The following is a 16,465-nucleotide window of genomic DNA, read 5'->3' on the forward strand; positions in this document are numbered from 1 at the left end:
GGCCTTCCTGAGCTACAGCTGGGACCAGCCAGGGCAGAGTGTAATAGGACATTATTACTGGCAGATGATGATTTTTGAAACCTTCTTTTTTATCAAGCTTCCACATCTCCTTCAAGTGTCAGTGCCCCAGCACTGCCTCTCTTGCCAGGCCTCCTACAGAGGCAGCTGAAGTTCCTGTCAGGAATGGAGGTGTTCAACCAGTCCAGAGAGAGGAACTTAAGGAAGCTCTGCCATACTTGTGCACATTCTCTCTTCCATTTGTACTGCAACCATGTCCCCCATGTATTTCAGTCACAATCTACTATACAGTATTTTTATTTACCAAGTTGATGGAACTTGCACTACAATTCTTGATCCTTCTAAACTTATCTGAGGCGCATAGGCTTCTTTATTTTCAATCTGTGCAGTGTCCACAACCACCTAGAAAATAAAATAAAAGGGAAAAAATTTTAGGAATTAGTTATTTTATACCCTATAGTTAAACTCTGATAATCTCACTTCCCAGTCATGCTAGGGACCAAAAAAACCCCCAAATAAAACAAAACCAACTCATGAAATCATTGTAAATTTACTCCTATTTTAATATAAAATTAGTTTAGTACAAAAACCTGTATTCCAAGGATTTAATTCTTCTCAGTTACATCCTTTAGTAATGTATATCACTATGCCACTACCAACTGCTCTACCTCTCTGCTGGTAGTTCTCAGTGGCTCCACACAACAGCCCTTATTTTTAAGTTTAGCACAGTTACTACTTTAAGAGCTCCCAAACACCTACTCAGCAAAACGTTTTAAATAACTGTAGTGCATGGTATGATACAGACAAGTAATATTCAGCCAGAAATCCTTCACAATTCCTAACATACACCACCCCCTCCCTTTTAAGATTATAAAATTCCACACCAACTTTTCTCTATTCTATCTAATAAAACAGTATTATTATTAATTCCTGATTAAATAAAGAGAAGAAAAGTGACTGTTCAGTTTGTTGGACTCTGAGCCATCTGTAAGACATCATGAAGACATATGGAAGAGGAAAGTCTCGAAAATCAACCCTGTGTCAGGAACCTTTCTTTTTAGACAATGGAAAAGGAATGGATTCACTTCAGCTTCATTCAACCTTTAATTTAGTGATAGTAAGTTCCATATTTGGTTCATGCTTTCTGTTGTTGTCCAGTCTGCATGGGTTGGCCTTTTTGATAATTTCCATAACTTCCTATTTTGGTCATGCTGAAACAGCAGCTTTTTGGCAGCAGTCAGCAGTTCCTGCTTAGAGACTTGCAGATTAGCTGTATCATTTATCCTTGAAATGGTAAAAGTCCTCTGGCATAAATAAGCCTCAGGGGACATTATTGACTTTTTTGCCATCACCTAACCTAGTGGTTGTCTGTTAGTGGTATGAAAAAATGTGAAACATAATGCTGAGTTTTTCCTCTCTCACTTTAACAAAACTATCAAAGAACACTTGAATATAATTATTTCCTACCTTGCAAATATTTTATCGTAAGGCCTTCTTTTTCCTTCAGTTGACTCTAAGCATTTGCCCAGGTTTATTCAATTTTAAACATGTCTAAACATGGTGACAAAAGGCCACCCTCATTCACCCATGAAAATACCTCTCATTTTGTAACAGGGCAATTCCAGTACTCTTTTCTTGGTGTTTGTACATTTGCATTTTATTTAATTGGGTAATCTGCAATTCAGCCCTATTGCAGTTGTAACTGTGATAAGGAGGAGTGAACTCAGGAGTGTTTGTTCTCAACTCCCAAGAAGAATACAGTCTGCACCTCGGACCTGAAAACTGATTTGTGCAGACCTGTGTCAGGTTCTGGTGCACGGTTGGTACCCATGGTCTGGGCTTTGTTGGGGTGTTCCTCCCCCTGGGGAAACCTTCATTTCTTCCCTTTGCAAAAAGCTTTGCATTTCTCAACATCTGTCAGAGTCAGGATTTCTGGGATTTACACTTTACTAGGGGATTTAGTGCTCCTGCAATCCATGTTGGTGTTTGCTATGGAAAGATCTACCAGGGCAAAAAAAAAAAGTGTTATTTGTTAATCTCGTTGCGTGAGGCCAATTGGAAGTTTTATTTCTGCACATCCTCTGAATTCAGCTATTTGAATGTACATTATTTTTTATTCAAACATGCAGATTTCATCAGCTGACCCAAATCTCAAAATGCAGTTCTTATATACATGCTAAGGTAAGAACTGAAAATCCACACTTCAAATTATTTCTTATATTAAAAAAACTACAGCCCAAAGTAACCAAGCAAACTAAGTCACAACTCACTGTACTTTCCACACTTAATGAGTTGCTTCTTAAAAGGTACATGGCAAGATAGGTTAAAAACAGTGAGACTGTCAAGTAATGTTTTTTCCAATTGGGCATTTAAGATACAGATCCACACAATTCTGAATGAATGCAGACAGCCCATGTAAAAGCAGCACACCAAAGCCTACGTAATACTGTGCCATGATTCATTTATCTGCCCTCTTCAGAAAATAAACTTAAAATAAACACATCCTCCCTCCCCGCCTGGTGGTTCTTAGAGAACAGCTTCCTGTACCTCAGCCATCCATTGTTCTTGCTTTACAGGTGCTTCCTCTCTCCCTTCCACCCAAAGAGCTCTTTACAGACACAAATTACCATTTCTTGTCACTGCACAAAGCTACATACAAGCCTAATTGGATGTTGTAAAAAAAGATGGCACATAGCTTATAAAGAAAAACCTCAACCCTCATACCTCTCTAAACTGTAACAAATCAAAGTGAGAATGAAGGAGAGCAGACTTGCAGGCCTTGTGTCATGTGCACAGCTCATTATGTGCCTTTGAAGGGTGAAGCCTGCTACTTTCAGGTTCACGCAGAAATCTTTGGCTCAGCACTGTCATTTGGGAGAATGTGTAAGTAAGTTTTATGCTGACACTCTCCAAAAGTGATGACAAACCTGAAGAATGTCAGTGCTTCAATTACCAGCAGGTCTAACTCGTTATGTCTAGACTGGGGGACACCAGATTTCCAGTTTCCTGAGTCCAAATGTGCCTCGTGCCACTCCTCAAACCTCCTCAGGGCAGGACTTGGGTGTGCACAAGTTTGAAACCCCCTAGAAAGGAAATGGTGGAAGGTGCAGCATCCTCCCAGGCACTCCTGATCCAGACACTCAGGAGCCACCAACTGCTTCTGGATTACAGCTCACTCCCACAGGGCTGCTGAGAAACTCCTTCCTCCTTGGCCTCATTTCCTGTACCTCACTGCTGACTCCCAGCATCCTACCACCAACTGTGGCAGCTGAAGGCATAATCCTATTTTAACTGTATCCTTTTTCTAGTCCTCCTTGTATTTATTAATATTTAATACCTGTTTTCCTTCAAAACACCTAAGCAGAAATTTGCTAAATCCTACTATTCCAGTTTCTCTGTCCCTGCAAGGACACCACCTTCTTATGCCTCCCTGTAAAACTCAAAGCACTACTATCTCCTATCCTTCAGTCCCCATTGAAGTAAGGACCGACAGCAGGTTCACTGCTGTTACAACAGTGATTACTGCACCTTTGATTTTAGGCTGCCATTATATGAATAGTCAATTGAATTCCAGTATCATTTTCACCTACTTCTCTAATAGGCATTTAATATTAAGGGAGTATCTCAGTTCTGGTATCTAGTATCAAAGGGATGCTGAATTAGAAATATCTGGAAAATTCATCATTTCCAATTTATCATTCAACATTACTGGAGAACCTTTTAACAGTACCAAAAGCACATGGTTTAATTTGCTAGGATGGAAGGTCTAGGTTACCTAACCAGCTGTGTGATTTGTCTGAAAAACAGATTTACAAAATATGCAGCTATTTGGGTCCTTGAATCACAAATTAATTATGAAGCCCTCATGGTCTCCCATCACCTTGAGCAAGGAATCAGCAATGAACCAGCAAGAAGCATTTAACTCACTGTAGGTTAAAGACAATTCAAAGAATACTTGACAAAACTCTCATAGGCTGTACCTTTATCCTGGCATTTCCTTCCCATGTTGAAGGTGCAGGCTTTTCCCCTACTCACAGTAGTCAAAAATCCTACATGCCATGCAGGAACACTTCAGAGTGCAGAGACTGCAGTAATTAGTCATGGGAGCAGAAATGCATTTTCTTATCAGAGTATGTTCCAAGCATCTATTTTTATCAGCTACTTAGATACTGTAAATTCCACTGGTTTTCTTCCCCTCTTGTCTTCAGCAAGGCATTTAATTGCTCTCTCCTCCATTGGAGATGTCAGGTAGCATTACCTGGTGCAGAGACTTGCAGGGCTATGCTGGGCAGGAAACTCAGCTTCCAATCAAAGCAGAGAGGAAATGAAAAAAATGGCAGGTTTTGAAGCCAATTTGAGAAGGGGGTAGATGTGTGTTTGGCTCTGTAGTTGTTTTTTTTAACATGATCATCTATAAATTTGAAAATATTTCTACTTCTCTATGAGGTAGAAGTATCATGTCTTGTGTTCTCTCTTGAAAAAGAGACCAGGAAGCAACTGGTACATTCTTCTGCTCCTGTCAACTATGGACACCACCTACAGACTCCCATTCTACAAAGACATATTTTGCTCAGAAATCAAGTTAACTGCAGCAATAAAAATAGAGCAGCACAGAATAAGACACTGCAAATTAATTTATAATCTTGAAAATATCTAGATTCTCTTCAGGGCATTTACACAACCTTTGTTTTGCTAAGACTATTGGTAGCCACCTACCAGTCCAGCCTGGCCAAACAAGAGCTGCACAGCAGTTTTGCAGGCTCCTCTCCACGTGGAAGGGCAGACCTGGTTCAGCACTTCAGTCACAGGAGAGTCGTCCCGGGGTGTGAGTCCATTATGGCATCCGGCCTCCTTGATCAGCTGCAGCATTGTGTGCTGGAAAAACAATAAACACTCTGTCCTACCCAACACATCATTCACAAATGGTACCACCAGTGCTTCTGGATGGAGTTGACATTGTTCTACATGCTTCTCAAACAGCAATAATGTCTGCAGCCTCTGAACAGTCTTATGTAACTAGGAAAGGTCCATTGCAGCACAGAAACATGGAAGCTTATCTCTGCTATTTGGAACAAAATAGTGCTCCAAAATCATACACAGTATTTCTGCTTATATTCTTGCAAACCAGTTTAATCAAAACTACAAAAAGCACTGCAAAGACAACAGAAAAGCAGCATTTTGAGCAACTTATTATTTCAGCTCTTTCAGGAGTGAGGAACTGGGTTGTTCTAAAAAAAAAAGTGAAAGTGCTGATTAAAATTAACCAAATTACTTCTGAATGGACATATTTTCCATTTGTTTATATTGAAAATACAAATAACTTCTCCATAATAATAATAATTTAAAATTATTTTTTAAAAATTGATTGCAGTTTGTGATATGATATCAAAAGGATCTCTGTTAATGTATTTTTTCAAGTACCTCCAATTACCATCAGGCTGGGCTGACTTATTTGGGCACTTAAGAAGATGAAGGCTCTGACATTCATCACCTGGCTGGGGAATGTGTAAGGGCTCACTTCCCCCTGCACTTCTTCATACCTAACACATCTATTTTCAAACAGTTCACAGATGCTTCACTGCCTCCTAGATCTCTGTGCCTGTGCTTCTCTCAGATTGGACTGCAATAGCTCAGGTGGTCAAAATGTCGCCACAAACAGGCGTAGCCCTACCATGTTATCAACACCATGTTTCCACAGGAAGCCAGGCTTTTAAACACAGGTTTGGCACAGAACTTCTACTGCTGCTGTTCTCTACATTTTAGTAAATTCTCCTCTTTCTCCCCCCACCTTTACTTCTGTGGTTAATTAGGAGTTATTACCGTTTTCAGCTTCAGGTTTTCTGCTGCAGACTCATTGAAGGAGATTCCTTTCAGAAAATGGGATCCAATCTGGACAGGGACAGTGGGCAGCTCACACTGAATGGGCTGAGGTGGAGTCTGTCTCCTTCCTGTTTGCTGGGCTTCAGCTTCACTGCAACAGCCCTGAAGGACAGAACAGACCAAACAGAAGAAACTAACACATTAGAAAATCCTAATATAGGTCCTAATGTTTGTGCATTTTAGGTACCCGTTTTCAAGGTGAGGAGGGATGAAGGAGAGCAGGTTTAGTAGATCCTACCTGAAGACTTGCTTCAATTGCTTTTGGGTTCAAGTGGAAGCCAGCCTTCATTGCATATTCACAATGACCCAAGCTCTCCAGAGCCACTTTGTAAGCCTGACATTAAACAAGAAGTTGAGATAGCACAGGTGTATCAGCAAGGAAGCAAGCACACAGTCACTGGGTACAGACAGGGACTGGCACAAGGATTTACCCACTCAGCTCTAGGGCATACACACATTTACCACGTAAGATTCCAAAGTCATTCCCAAATACCTCTATGCTGCCTGTGGTACACAATTCTGCAGGAACACACTCCTTCCCTATTTCACTCCTTGACCCACTGACTGTACTACATGCACATGAAAGCAGCAGACTTGAAAAACCACCTGCAAAGCACTGTCAATTTTCACGTTCAGCTCTTTGAGCTGATGTTCAGGGATGGCCACACTCTGTGAGCAGAAAAGTTGCTGAACTTCAATTCCTGCCAAACATCCATCACAGCCTCTTTCTCGCAGTCGAGATGTGGCCTGTAATGTAAAATAAAAATCCAGGGTGAGGAGGGTCAGCATTAAACCAGGTCACGCTTAAGGAAATTTCAAAAAAGAGGAAAAAAAACACCCACAGACTTTAAAACCTTCTACAGGAGATGAGAAGCAGCACCTGGGGGAAAGGACCTAGAGGAGACTTTATTATAACTTTCACAAGTTTTACTGCTGCTTTGGGAGCAGAACTGTGATGTAACCTGTACAGCACATGGGTGTTGGCCAATACTTGGGTTCACCATTGTTTGCTGTTACTATTTCAGCTCCCTCTCAGGACCTGGGATCCTGTTACACAGACCACACCATGGCTGTGGTTACCTGAGGATGACTCCTAACTCCAACATAAACAGAAATATGTTAAATCATGTGTACAAGCACTCCTGTATTCATAGGATGATGCATTTCATAAAGTTATGGGTGATTACTGTGGTGCAATTTGGGAGGAGCCACACAATGCCAAGATCATCTTAACACAGCAAGAAAACAGCTTTGTGTGTATGATTTTGAAAAACAAGAAATAAGCCAAATGTCTACTTTTAGCTGTAAAATCCTACATCACTGAACAGGGTAAAGCAAATAGATGTGGGTTATTTTCCAGTCTAGGAAGGAGTCTTGCTCTAAAGCAGGATGTCCAAATTGGAGGGTTCAGGTACTACAGCCAATGGACAGACATGGGCTCACCTCATGGACAGAATTACTGCATTTCCCAAAGTAAATCTTAAAAGAGCAAAACCAGTTTTGAGCTACTGACAAAGTATTATCTTAAACTTCACTCTGAAGCAGCACTGTTCTCCTGCCAGAGAGGCTGATTTTGTAGGAAAACAATGTAAAAATTGGCAAGGATTTCAGTATTTCAAATCTCCTTCTATCAAAATTATTTATTTTAATCTATCTACAATTACAAGAGAAAGATTTTACTTATTTAGAAACCACATATTTTTCTTATGCTGTCCTAATACCCCACACAAGTACTCCAAATCAGTTATTTCAGTCAATCATAAAAATTGAGAAGTTTCTTCTGTTGTTATTTTGGAACTATGGAGAACCTCTGCTTTATCTCTCTCCTCCCCTTGTATGTTTAATACAGGATTTGATTAGTATAATCAAATTTTTGAAATATGGGTACTTCTGAAAAACAGAAATAGGTGAAGTGGGTTGCTCATAAATTAAGAAATAAAGTTAAGGTCCTTGATTCTGTGAAGCCAAGTTTAATTTTAACCACAGTTCAAACAAATTTTATAGGAATTGCAGGGCATTTCTAGAAATAGTAGTTTTAAAAAGCTAAGTACATTGCACATAAAATTAACTACTTTTTTCCATTAACTACTTTTCTGTACCAGGATTAGACCTGTAATGATTATCCATAATACACCTAAAGCACTCCCAAATCCCTGTTCTATCCAGTGAAATAAATTTATGCTGCAGCAAAAATTACACATAATCCCTCTGCATTCATGTAACTTATCTGCTTTCCTGTACCTTGCAGATGTTAGTGATAAATGGAGACCTTGACAAGATTTCCAGTCAGGATGACTAACAAGCCATGTGGGCCAAATGAGACTGCAAAAGCACATGCTCCAAGTCAGCTGAATTTAGGGAAAACACACACTCTGTGTCTGAATCCATTATCATCCATCAGTCTCCAGACTTCAATTGTGCCAGGAAAAGCAGAAAACCCCATAAAACTGAATGTCTTTATAAAATACTGGTTTTGGCTGGCAAAGTAAGGATTCCACAGATGACAGGTGTTTGTGAAAGTACAAGTCCAGAGAGTGGCACACTGAAGTAACATGGGCCACACTCCAACAATGCAACATCAAGCTTAACAGCATGAAGACAAAAGTGTTAAGAATCACCACAAAGATTTTAAAGTACAGAATAGAATTCATGCTCAAAATTTGAAAGAAATAGATATTATCGAGATTATTTTTCATCAAGATTTGCTCTGTTTTCACAGAGACTCATTACATTTTTTAATTTTAATCTGCCCTATTTGAACACTGGCAGTTCATTAACAATAGCAAAAATCTGTTTGCACTGTGTGTTGTGCTCCTTATGTAGAACCCTATCACAAAGAAAACTTCACACAGGGCAAAGATAGTGCAATCATCACATGACTAAAATGAGTCTTAGTGTTTGAAACCCACTGTGCCACACAGCATGTCTTCAAAACCAGGTATTTTCTTCCTTTGCTAGGACACCCAGGCTGACTGTAGGTTTCACTAAGTCTGCTGTGCATGCAGCAAGACCTCCATACCTCTGCTGCTCCTCTCCATGATCTTATTGCATCTTCCAGCTCATTTGTGGGGCTTATATTTGAGGCTCCAGTCCCACTAACATTCTTCCTCTCCTGAGCTACAGCTTCAGCAAAGCAGGAGTGTGCCACTGGCTGGACCTTCTGCAAAGCTTGTGACAGGAATTGGAAGTGGACCTGCATCACTGTCAAGAAACATCGCCCAAGTACCTGTGGGAGACAAACAAACCAGTGTCAAGCACATAGAACAGCTCATGGAAGTTTCTCTTCTTCCTTTTTGTTTGGTGTTTGGGATAAGGAACTATGTCAAACTCTGATTTTTTAAATTAAAATAATGCTTCAGACCATAAGCAAGATATGATATTTAACAATTTACTTAAAGTAAGAGAGCATTAGTTTCTATAAATGAATGTGACATCAGACTAGTCCTGAGTCATTTTTAGTTCTGTACTCAAGTTTGATTACTTGATGAATGAAAAGCTTGCTCAGTTACTTGGCAAAATCAAGCACAAAAATGGGAGTAGCATATTATCACAAGGACCAAGTCAACACCAAAACATACCTGCACAAAGACCTGGCTGAATTTCTGATAAAAAATCCAAAGCAGCAACAACTGAATATGAATGATTTTAAAGTATCAACATAAAATGTAGGAGCTGGCCCAGCAGTTCACCCTCCAGGCAGAGTGGTCATGGGCAGGCACTGGGCAGGGACAGCCTTTTGCCCCATAATCCCACACACAGTGCCCAAAGCTGAGCCTGGCACTGTGTGACAGAACTGCCAGCACTGGCATTGAGCTGCCTTTGGAATATTGCACTGAACTGGGCCATGCCATGCTCCTCAGGCAGGCCAGGCCAGGCCAGGGCAGCCAAGAGCTGCCCAGAGGGCAGGAGATGCCACCCAGCATCCACATCTCCCGCAGGCACCCGTCCCTCCAGCTGTGCCCAGAGGCACCCAAACACCTGGGGGTGCCACGAGCACAGCACAGCTGCTGTGCCACAGCCCTTTGGTGCCAGAACAGCAGTGCCACCATGCAGGGACATCCTGGAGAGCCAAGGGCTCCAGCAGGAATCCTCTCCGGGGCCACACTCCCCGTGCAGGAAAACGCTGACAGCCAAGTGTGAAACTAGAGAGCTGTATAGAAAAGGATTTTCCACATCACTGTAGAAAGTATTTAAAAGCTATTCAAAGTGTTTCTTTTATGAAATTTATCACACAAAGCACTTTTAAATGTGTATTTGACTTTGATTTATTAAAAAAGACTCAACTTTAATTCCATTTTAGGAATAATTCATAAAATACACAGATAATGTACAAAGCCATCATGCTTCAGAGCCATTAAATCATCTGCCTTATTTCCAGCTACATTCTTCTGCAATAGAACTATTCAGACACAATGTAGATCCTGGCAGGACTCTCCAGTCACACCAACAGTTATATGCATTTACTATCTACTTCAGAAGAACCAGTGGTGGCAATGCTTTTTTCCACTGCATCCAGACTCCTTTTGACATTCCATTCTGGTTCAATCACTTCCCTTCTTTGTACGAGGCATAAAATTAAACATTTTTGGTACTTTGACTGACCTCTGAAAGTGGAGCTTGCCTTACTAAAAAAAACAGTCAGCAAATGATAAAATGAAGAAAACTCCAACCTTCCTGGGTATGAGATTAGAAAGATTTATAAGAAAACTGCAGGAAGAGGCAACTGGTGATCTGAATTATTTCTGTGTAGGAAGAATGTAATTCTCAGGGGAAGATGAAACTAGCACTCATTAGGAATTTCAAGCTGATTAAATTTCAAAGAATATTTAAGGTACAAAGGTTGAAGTTTCCCCAGCCTGGGAATAATGCTCAAAATAAACAAATGATTTAGGTTTTAAGTGGCAGCACACAACATTCCTATAACTTAAAATGTTAAAACAGTGAAGGTAAATAGTAACATCTGCTTTACTGAACTTTTATTTTGTTTGAAAAAAATCCATTTCTCCAAAATGGGTAAGGATGGTTTAAACTGCTTCTCTATCAGAGTGGAGGATTTTTGCACTGTTAAACACTCCCTCTGGATGAATGGCAGATGCCAAACTCACTTTAAAGCTTTGAAGAGCTCACTTGGTCAGATTTTCTGCCAAAGAGCTCAAACTTTGCCTTATCCATGGGAAGGTGCAGCTGGCAGTGAGCTCCCCCAGGCAGGGCTGGCACTGACCCCTGTGCAGAGCAGCACAGGGAACCTCTGCTGCACCCCCTGAAACAGCATCAGCACATGGATGCAGCTTTCCTCAGCCAGAGACACCACCAAGTCTTTTTCAGCTTTATTTTCCCTACTTTCCCATGCAGAAGTGTGACTTTCCTCCTTCAGAGTAGAATAAACATAAACCCTATAAACTGTGCAGGAATCAAAGCTGAACTGGAATCATCTCAGGTGGCAAGCAGTGGGATTTCCTTGGGACTGGTGATGTTTTCTTAATTTCTTAGATTCATTTATATTGCATGAACAGTGAAGTCCTCCTCAGCTTCCAAACTTTTTGTCCCACAGAACACAGTTCCACTCCCTGATCTGTATCAGGCAGGACAGCTGTTGTTCCCACCAGAGCCTTACCTGCAATGGGATTTTTGGTTCCCTACCAACAGGAGCACCAGGTGAGATGCAGTGTTAGGTTACTCCATCCCACTTTCTCCTCCTAATGGGGGCACACAATCAGCTTTGGAATATTCCACTAGACAAAGTGTACACAAAATTGCCAGTTTTCACTGCTAAACAGGGATGCCATATAAATTGTCTAGCAAGAAAACCTTGCACAACAGACTCCTTAAAACAGAACACTACCAGTAATAAAGTCAGCAAATAACAAGTGTCAGTCTTCCACACTTGATACAAACACTGGTTTGCAGTTCTCTAAGTACCATTTTATGCAGCAGAACGTTCTTCTTTTTTTTTTTTTGTTTGTTTGGGTTTTTTTTTTTGCTATTTCCTGAAACAAGCAGAATGCTCTAAAAGTCAAACACCACAACAGAATTATCTGGTGGTTCCCCTTAACAGTATCCTTAATGGCACAGCCTGGCTGCCACTGAACTGGTGTGCCCCATTATGAGCCAACAACCTTCCTGTACCTTCCCAGAAGTGGGCAGAATATTCCTCATTTTTACTCCCTACCAGTTCCCTGCAGTTCCAAAGAGTGATCTCATGACCAGAACACCTCCAAGGGAAGACACAGTCCTGCCCAGGAGCTGGAACCACCTGCAGGCTGAACTGGAATCCAGCAGAAGCTGTGAGACTTGGGAAACCCAACAGACTCATGTCTTCCAGCAGTGACCCTAAAAGCCACTCATGGCAATCTGATCCTGACAGCTACTGAAGTGGTCACTATCATTTAGCAGAAAAAACAATTAAGTGTGAAGCACTTTAAAAATAAAAAGCATCAATTAAAATGTAAGACAAAATATTTTTTTGCTACTAACTGTTCCTCAACTCAGAAGAGTCTGGAGCCAATCCCTGAAAATCCCAGGAAAGAGTAATTTTAAAAATGGTTAAATTTGGCTTTACAAATGATTGCTAAGGAAAGCCTACACTTAATATTTACTCAGACATTTTTGTCTCACAAGGTTCTTGTTCAAAAAAATCTTAGGTGTTTTTATACACATAAAAGCCAAAAATTATCTCAATTTAATACAAAACAAAACATCCAGGAATATATCTGCTGCCCATCCATGCAGCAACGTGGAAGGCAACGTGGACATTCCTCTCCTTACTCCCACTTACTTCTAAGACAATACACAAGCCTTGTGTAACTAAAAGCCATTCTTTATATTTTGCAATACTGAGGTTTCTGCAAAGCTTCAGAAGAGAAGGGGAAATATTCTTACTTTTATCAGTTTTACTCCTCCCTACGGATTTGCTTTAATGTTTTTATTACCAGAAGCACAGAGTTACTGCATTCCCCCAGCTGACAAACAGACATGGAAAACACCCTCTCATTTACCCTGATTTCCAAGCTGTTCCTCACCCATACAGGCACAGAATACCCAAGAATTCAAAGGTGTTTGAAAGGGGAAAAGAAAAAGAAGAAAATAAAAGTCAGCATTTGCATTTCTGAAATAAAGAAACCTTGGGAAACTCCCATCTGTCACCACACTTTGATCAAGGCAAGTCACCTTCTTACACAGCCTGGCAGCCAGTGCTGAACTAGCAAGCTTTGTTCTAAGTAACAACAAATAAATTAAAAACCTCATCCCATGGTGCTATACTCCAGGTTGCACAACAGTTTCCAGTTCAAATTCAAGTCAGGTATGTTCACCAAAACTGAAGTTTTCTTGACACTGCCTTAGAGACAGTAGATAAAAAGTAGAAAAAAAAAAAAAGCAGAAAAGCCACAGCTCTCTTTGATTCCTAAAGCCAAACCTGCTCTGCTTGGACTTCTCACTCCTCCCAAAAACTACAGCTGTGTTAACAAGGTTTAGGAAAATTGCATTTTCCTCAGCTAGGCTCACACACAAAGCCTCATTCTTATGTCCTTCTCATGAATTTGGGACTCTGCCCCCTGCACCCTAAATTACAACTCACCTCCCACTGCTCCTATAACACAGGACTTCTATAACCTCCATCCCTCAAACAGAAGCCTCTGCAGAGCCATTCTTAGGGTCCTGCTGAGCTGCCACTCAGGGGTTTCACCATCTCTCAATTCTCTCAGAGCTCTGAGTTCCTTCAGTCACCCACTAGAGAAGCTGACAAAGCAATTTCAGATATACCTGTATTTCCCTCCTGGTATTTTCCAGGGGAACAATTACAGTGCCTCACACTCTTCCCCCATCACTTCCCTGTTCAGCAAACTCTGATGAAGTCAGGCAAGCCCTTTATGTTTTTCTGCTTACATTGTGAATTTTTTAATCCTGCTGGCAGTTTTATGAAATGTTAACTTCTCTATCCACCAGGGGGGAAAAAAAAGCAAACCACTTTTTAACCTGAAAATTTCAGCATCAACAGCTCAGTCTTGAAATCCCAGAAAAGCACAATGGGAGAGGGTCTTACCAGGTCATCCTTCTGTCCCTAGCAAGGAGCAATTTCACCCAGGTCAGTTTTGTCAGGTGCAGGTTTAACCTGTTCTGTAAGCTCTGCGCCCTACTCTTTGTAGCAACCCACATCAGTGCTCCACTAACATTACAAAGGATTTCCACAGCATCTAATGTGAATCTTTCCTTCTGAAATTTAAGTTCCTTGCTCACCTTACATGGACATGAAGAACAGACACTGACATGTTCTGGCAGCTTCTCACATACCTGAGCAATTTTGATTTTCCTTCTCAGCCACCTCTTCTGTAGAGTCCATCTTTTCAATTTGTCCTCTGATGTCCTTTTTCCTGGATGTCTAACTACTCTTGCTACTCTCCTCTATTGCCTCTCCAGTTGCTCCCTATTTCTCCAAGTGCACCTGCAGTGCTGTGCTGTGTTTAAGGCCATAATGCCAGTGAAGAGTTCAGTGCTCAGTTGATGGTTCTTGCAGGTTAGGGCTGTATTAAATACATGGTAGTAGTGTCTGCACAACAGCAACAGCACTGATTCATTATTTCCAATGCACAACACTGACCCTTACCCAACATACAACTCCCACAAGCCCAGGACTGTTCTACAGAACTGCTGCCCAGTGGGCTCCACTCCTGAGGCTGAAAAAGTCTAAATATTGCAACATTCAGCTACCCCTCTGAATTCCATCCCAACTGGAAAACTCATTTGTTCAAGATTATTTTTAGTTCAGCAGGTCTCCCAGTATGCTTTCGAGTCACCTACAAACAAATACATTCCTGAACTGGTCTCTGCCAAGGTCCACTTCAACAGTGAGCAGCTGCTGCTCCCTGGGCACAACCACCCAATCCCTCTGCCTGCAGAATTCCCTCACTTACACCAAGTCCTGACTGACCCACAGAACAACCAAATTCCCACATTCTGCTGCTGCTTAAGCCAAAGCAGAACACAACACTTGTCTCATTATACAGAAGTTCCCATTAATCCTGCATATTGGCTTTTTTCAAAGCCATGCACAAGGTGCAGTTTTAATTAAAAAAAAGATCTCAGAAAAGTACAATGAGAAGTGCTGGGACAGCCCAAGAGGTGCAGGCAGGAAAGCACAGAAGCATTTCTGTTCTGCTGGCATTCTCCACACACTTGTTCCCACCACAGAGGGGAGGGAGCACTGCGGGTGCACACAGAGCCCAGAACAAGAGTTAGGTCTGGTCAGGTAAAGCTGGGACCAAAGGAAGTTTCTCTGGCTTTAGGTTGGCAGGATCTGCACCCACCTAATGCAAACTCTGCTTTGCTTCTGCTCCTGAGCTCCCTGCTGAGCAAACCCTGCCTGCACAGCACGTGGGGCAGGGCAGAACCAGCACCCACCACTGCCTGCCCACTGGCAAAAGCAGCTCTACAGATGGCTCCAAAACCTGGAAAGACAACAATTCCAAATCCACAAAAACCCCTAGAAGACATCTAGTGCTTCATATGCCTTTTTTAATTCAGAAAGTCTTTCAGCACATCTATTAAAGATCAATTAATTAGATAAACTCACTCTTTGTTATATACATAGATGTAGCTTTAGTTAAAGAGTGATGTTACTGGATTGCCTTTAAAAATATTAGCCTACAGAAGGCATTTATAGCAAATATTTAGCCCATTTTACTTCAGCCTATACCAAGTATACAACACTGAGAACTGTCACACACAACTGCAGGGAGAGCTGTGACTGACAAATTGCATCCTCCTCAACGATTCCATCTGGAAGTGGTGCAGTTAGAGAAAGCAGATAATGCCTGACAGGCACAAACATTCACTCTTACAAAGTTACCTGAAATCTAAATCAAAACCAAGATAACTTAAAAGTAAGTTTTCCGTTCAGGATGTAGTTCTGAAGGAATAACTCTGCAAAGACTGCTGCAAAGTGAAGAACTATGTCAAAACACAAGGAGCTACTTAAAACTCCAGAGATATATCTGTGACTATCATTTAGCACTGCCTGCTATGTAACACATTTATTAGAGGAGAAATACCCAGACCTTTCCAGGTAGGCTTGGCAGGAATTTGGAGATTCTCTCTGAATCCTGATTCTTGGGCACTTGCTGCCAGTGATGAACATTATAGCAAAGTCATGACAAATTTTTACAGCACAAGCCTCTCACACAGTGTGTTCTTCTCCTCTCACAACAGCTCAAAGAGACAAAAATGTTCTAAAGAGTGATTAAATATTATTAATCAACTAATATGTAGCTTTACTGAAACACTGATGACAATATGCTACTCACACATGCTCAGGTTTCCCCTTGGAATGGATGTACCAAGGAAAGTGTAGGTTGATTTAGAATACCATGGCATTGCACTGCTAGAAACGTTAGCTAAGAGAAAACAGAAAATTGTTTAAAACTTTTCTCTTGTTGGTTCCTCTACGGAAATACCTACCAGATAGCTAATTTAACATGGATGGAGGTCAGAGCCCACAAATGACTTTTAGAACATAAGAAACGAAGAGTTTCTTTTTTCACCAGCATCACTCACAAATACACAGCAAGGCAGA

General features: G+C 41.1%; 1 protein-coding gene across 3 annotated transcripts in view; it reads right to left on the minus strand.

Annotated features, from left to right (window-relative positions):
* The window catches only part of GARRE1 (granule associated Rac and RHOG effector 1), a 59,487-nt gene that overhangs the window by 13,015 nt on the left and 30,007 nt on the right, over positions 1-16,465 (minus strand). For all 3 annotated transcript variants that reach the window (XM_033069842.1, XM_033069844.1, XM_033069843.1), the window contains exons 3-8: positions 8,918-9,124; positions 6,505-6,645; positions 6,137-6,232; positions 5,839-6,000; positions 4,735-4,893; positions 323-420 (exon numbers count right to left, since the gene is read on the minus strand). In XM_033069842.1, coding sequence (XP_032925733.1) covers positions 323-420; positions 4,735-4,893; positions 5,839-6,000; positions 6,137-6,232; positions 6,505-6,645; positions 8,918-9,124 — 863 coding nt within the window. The remainder of the gene's footprint in view (positions 1-322; positions 421-4,734; positions 4,894-5,838; positions 6,001-6,136; positions 6,233-6,504; positions 6,646-8,917; positions 9,125-16,465) is intronic.

Source organism: Catharus ustulatus, chromosome 11 (assembly GCF_009819885.2).
Source record: "Catharus ustulatus isolate bCatUst1 chromosome 11, bCatUst1.pri.v2, whole genome shotgun sequence".
NCBI classification, from domain to species: Eukaryota; Metazoa; Chordata; class Aves; order Passeriformes; family Turdidae; genus Catharus; species Catharus ustulatus.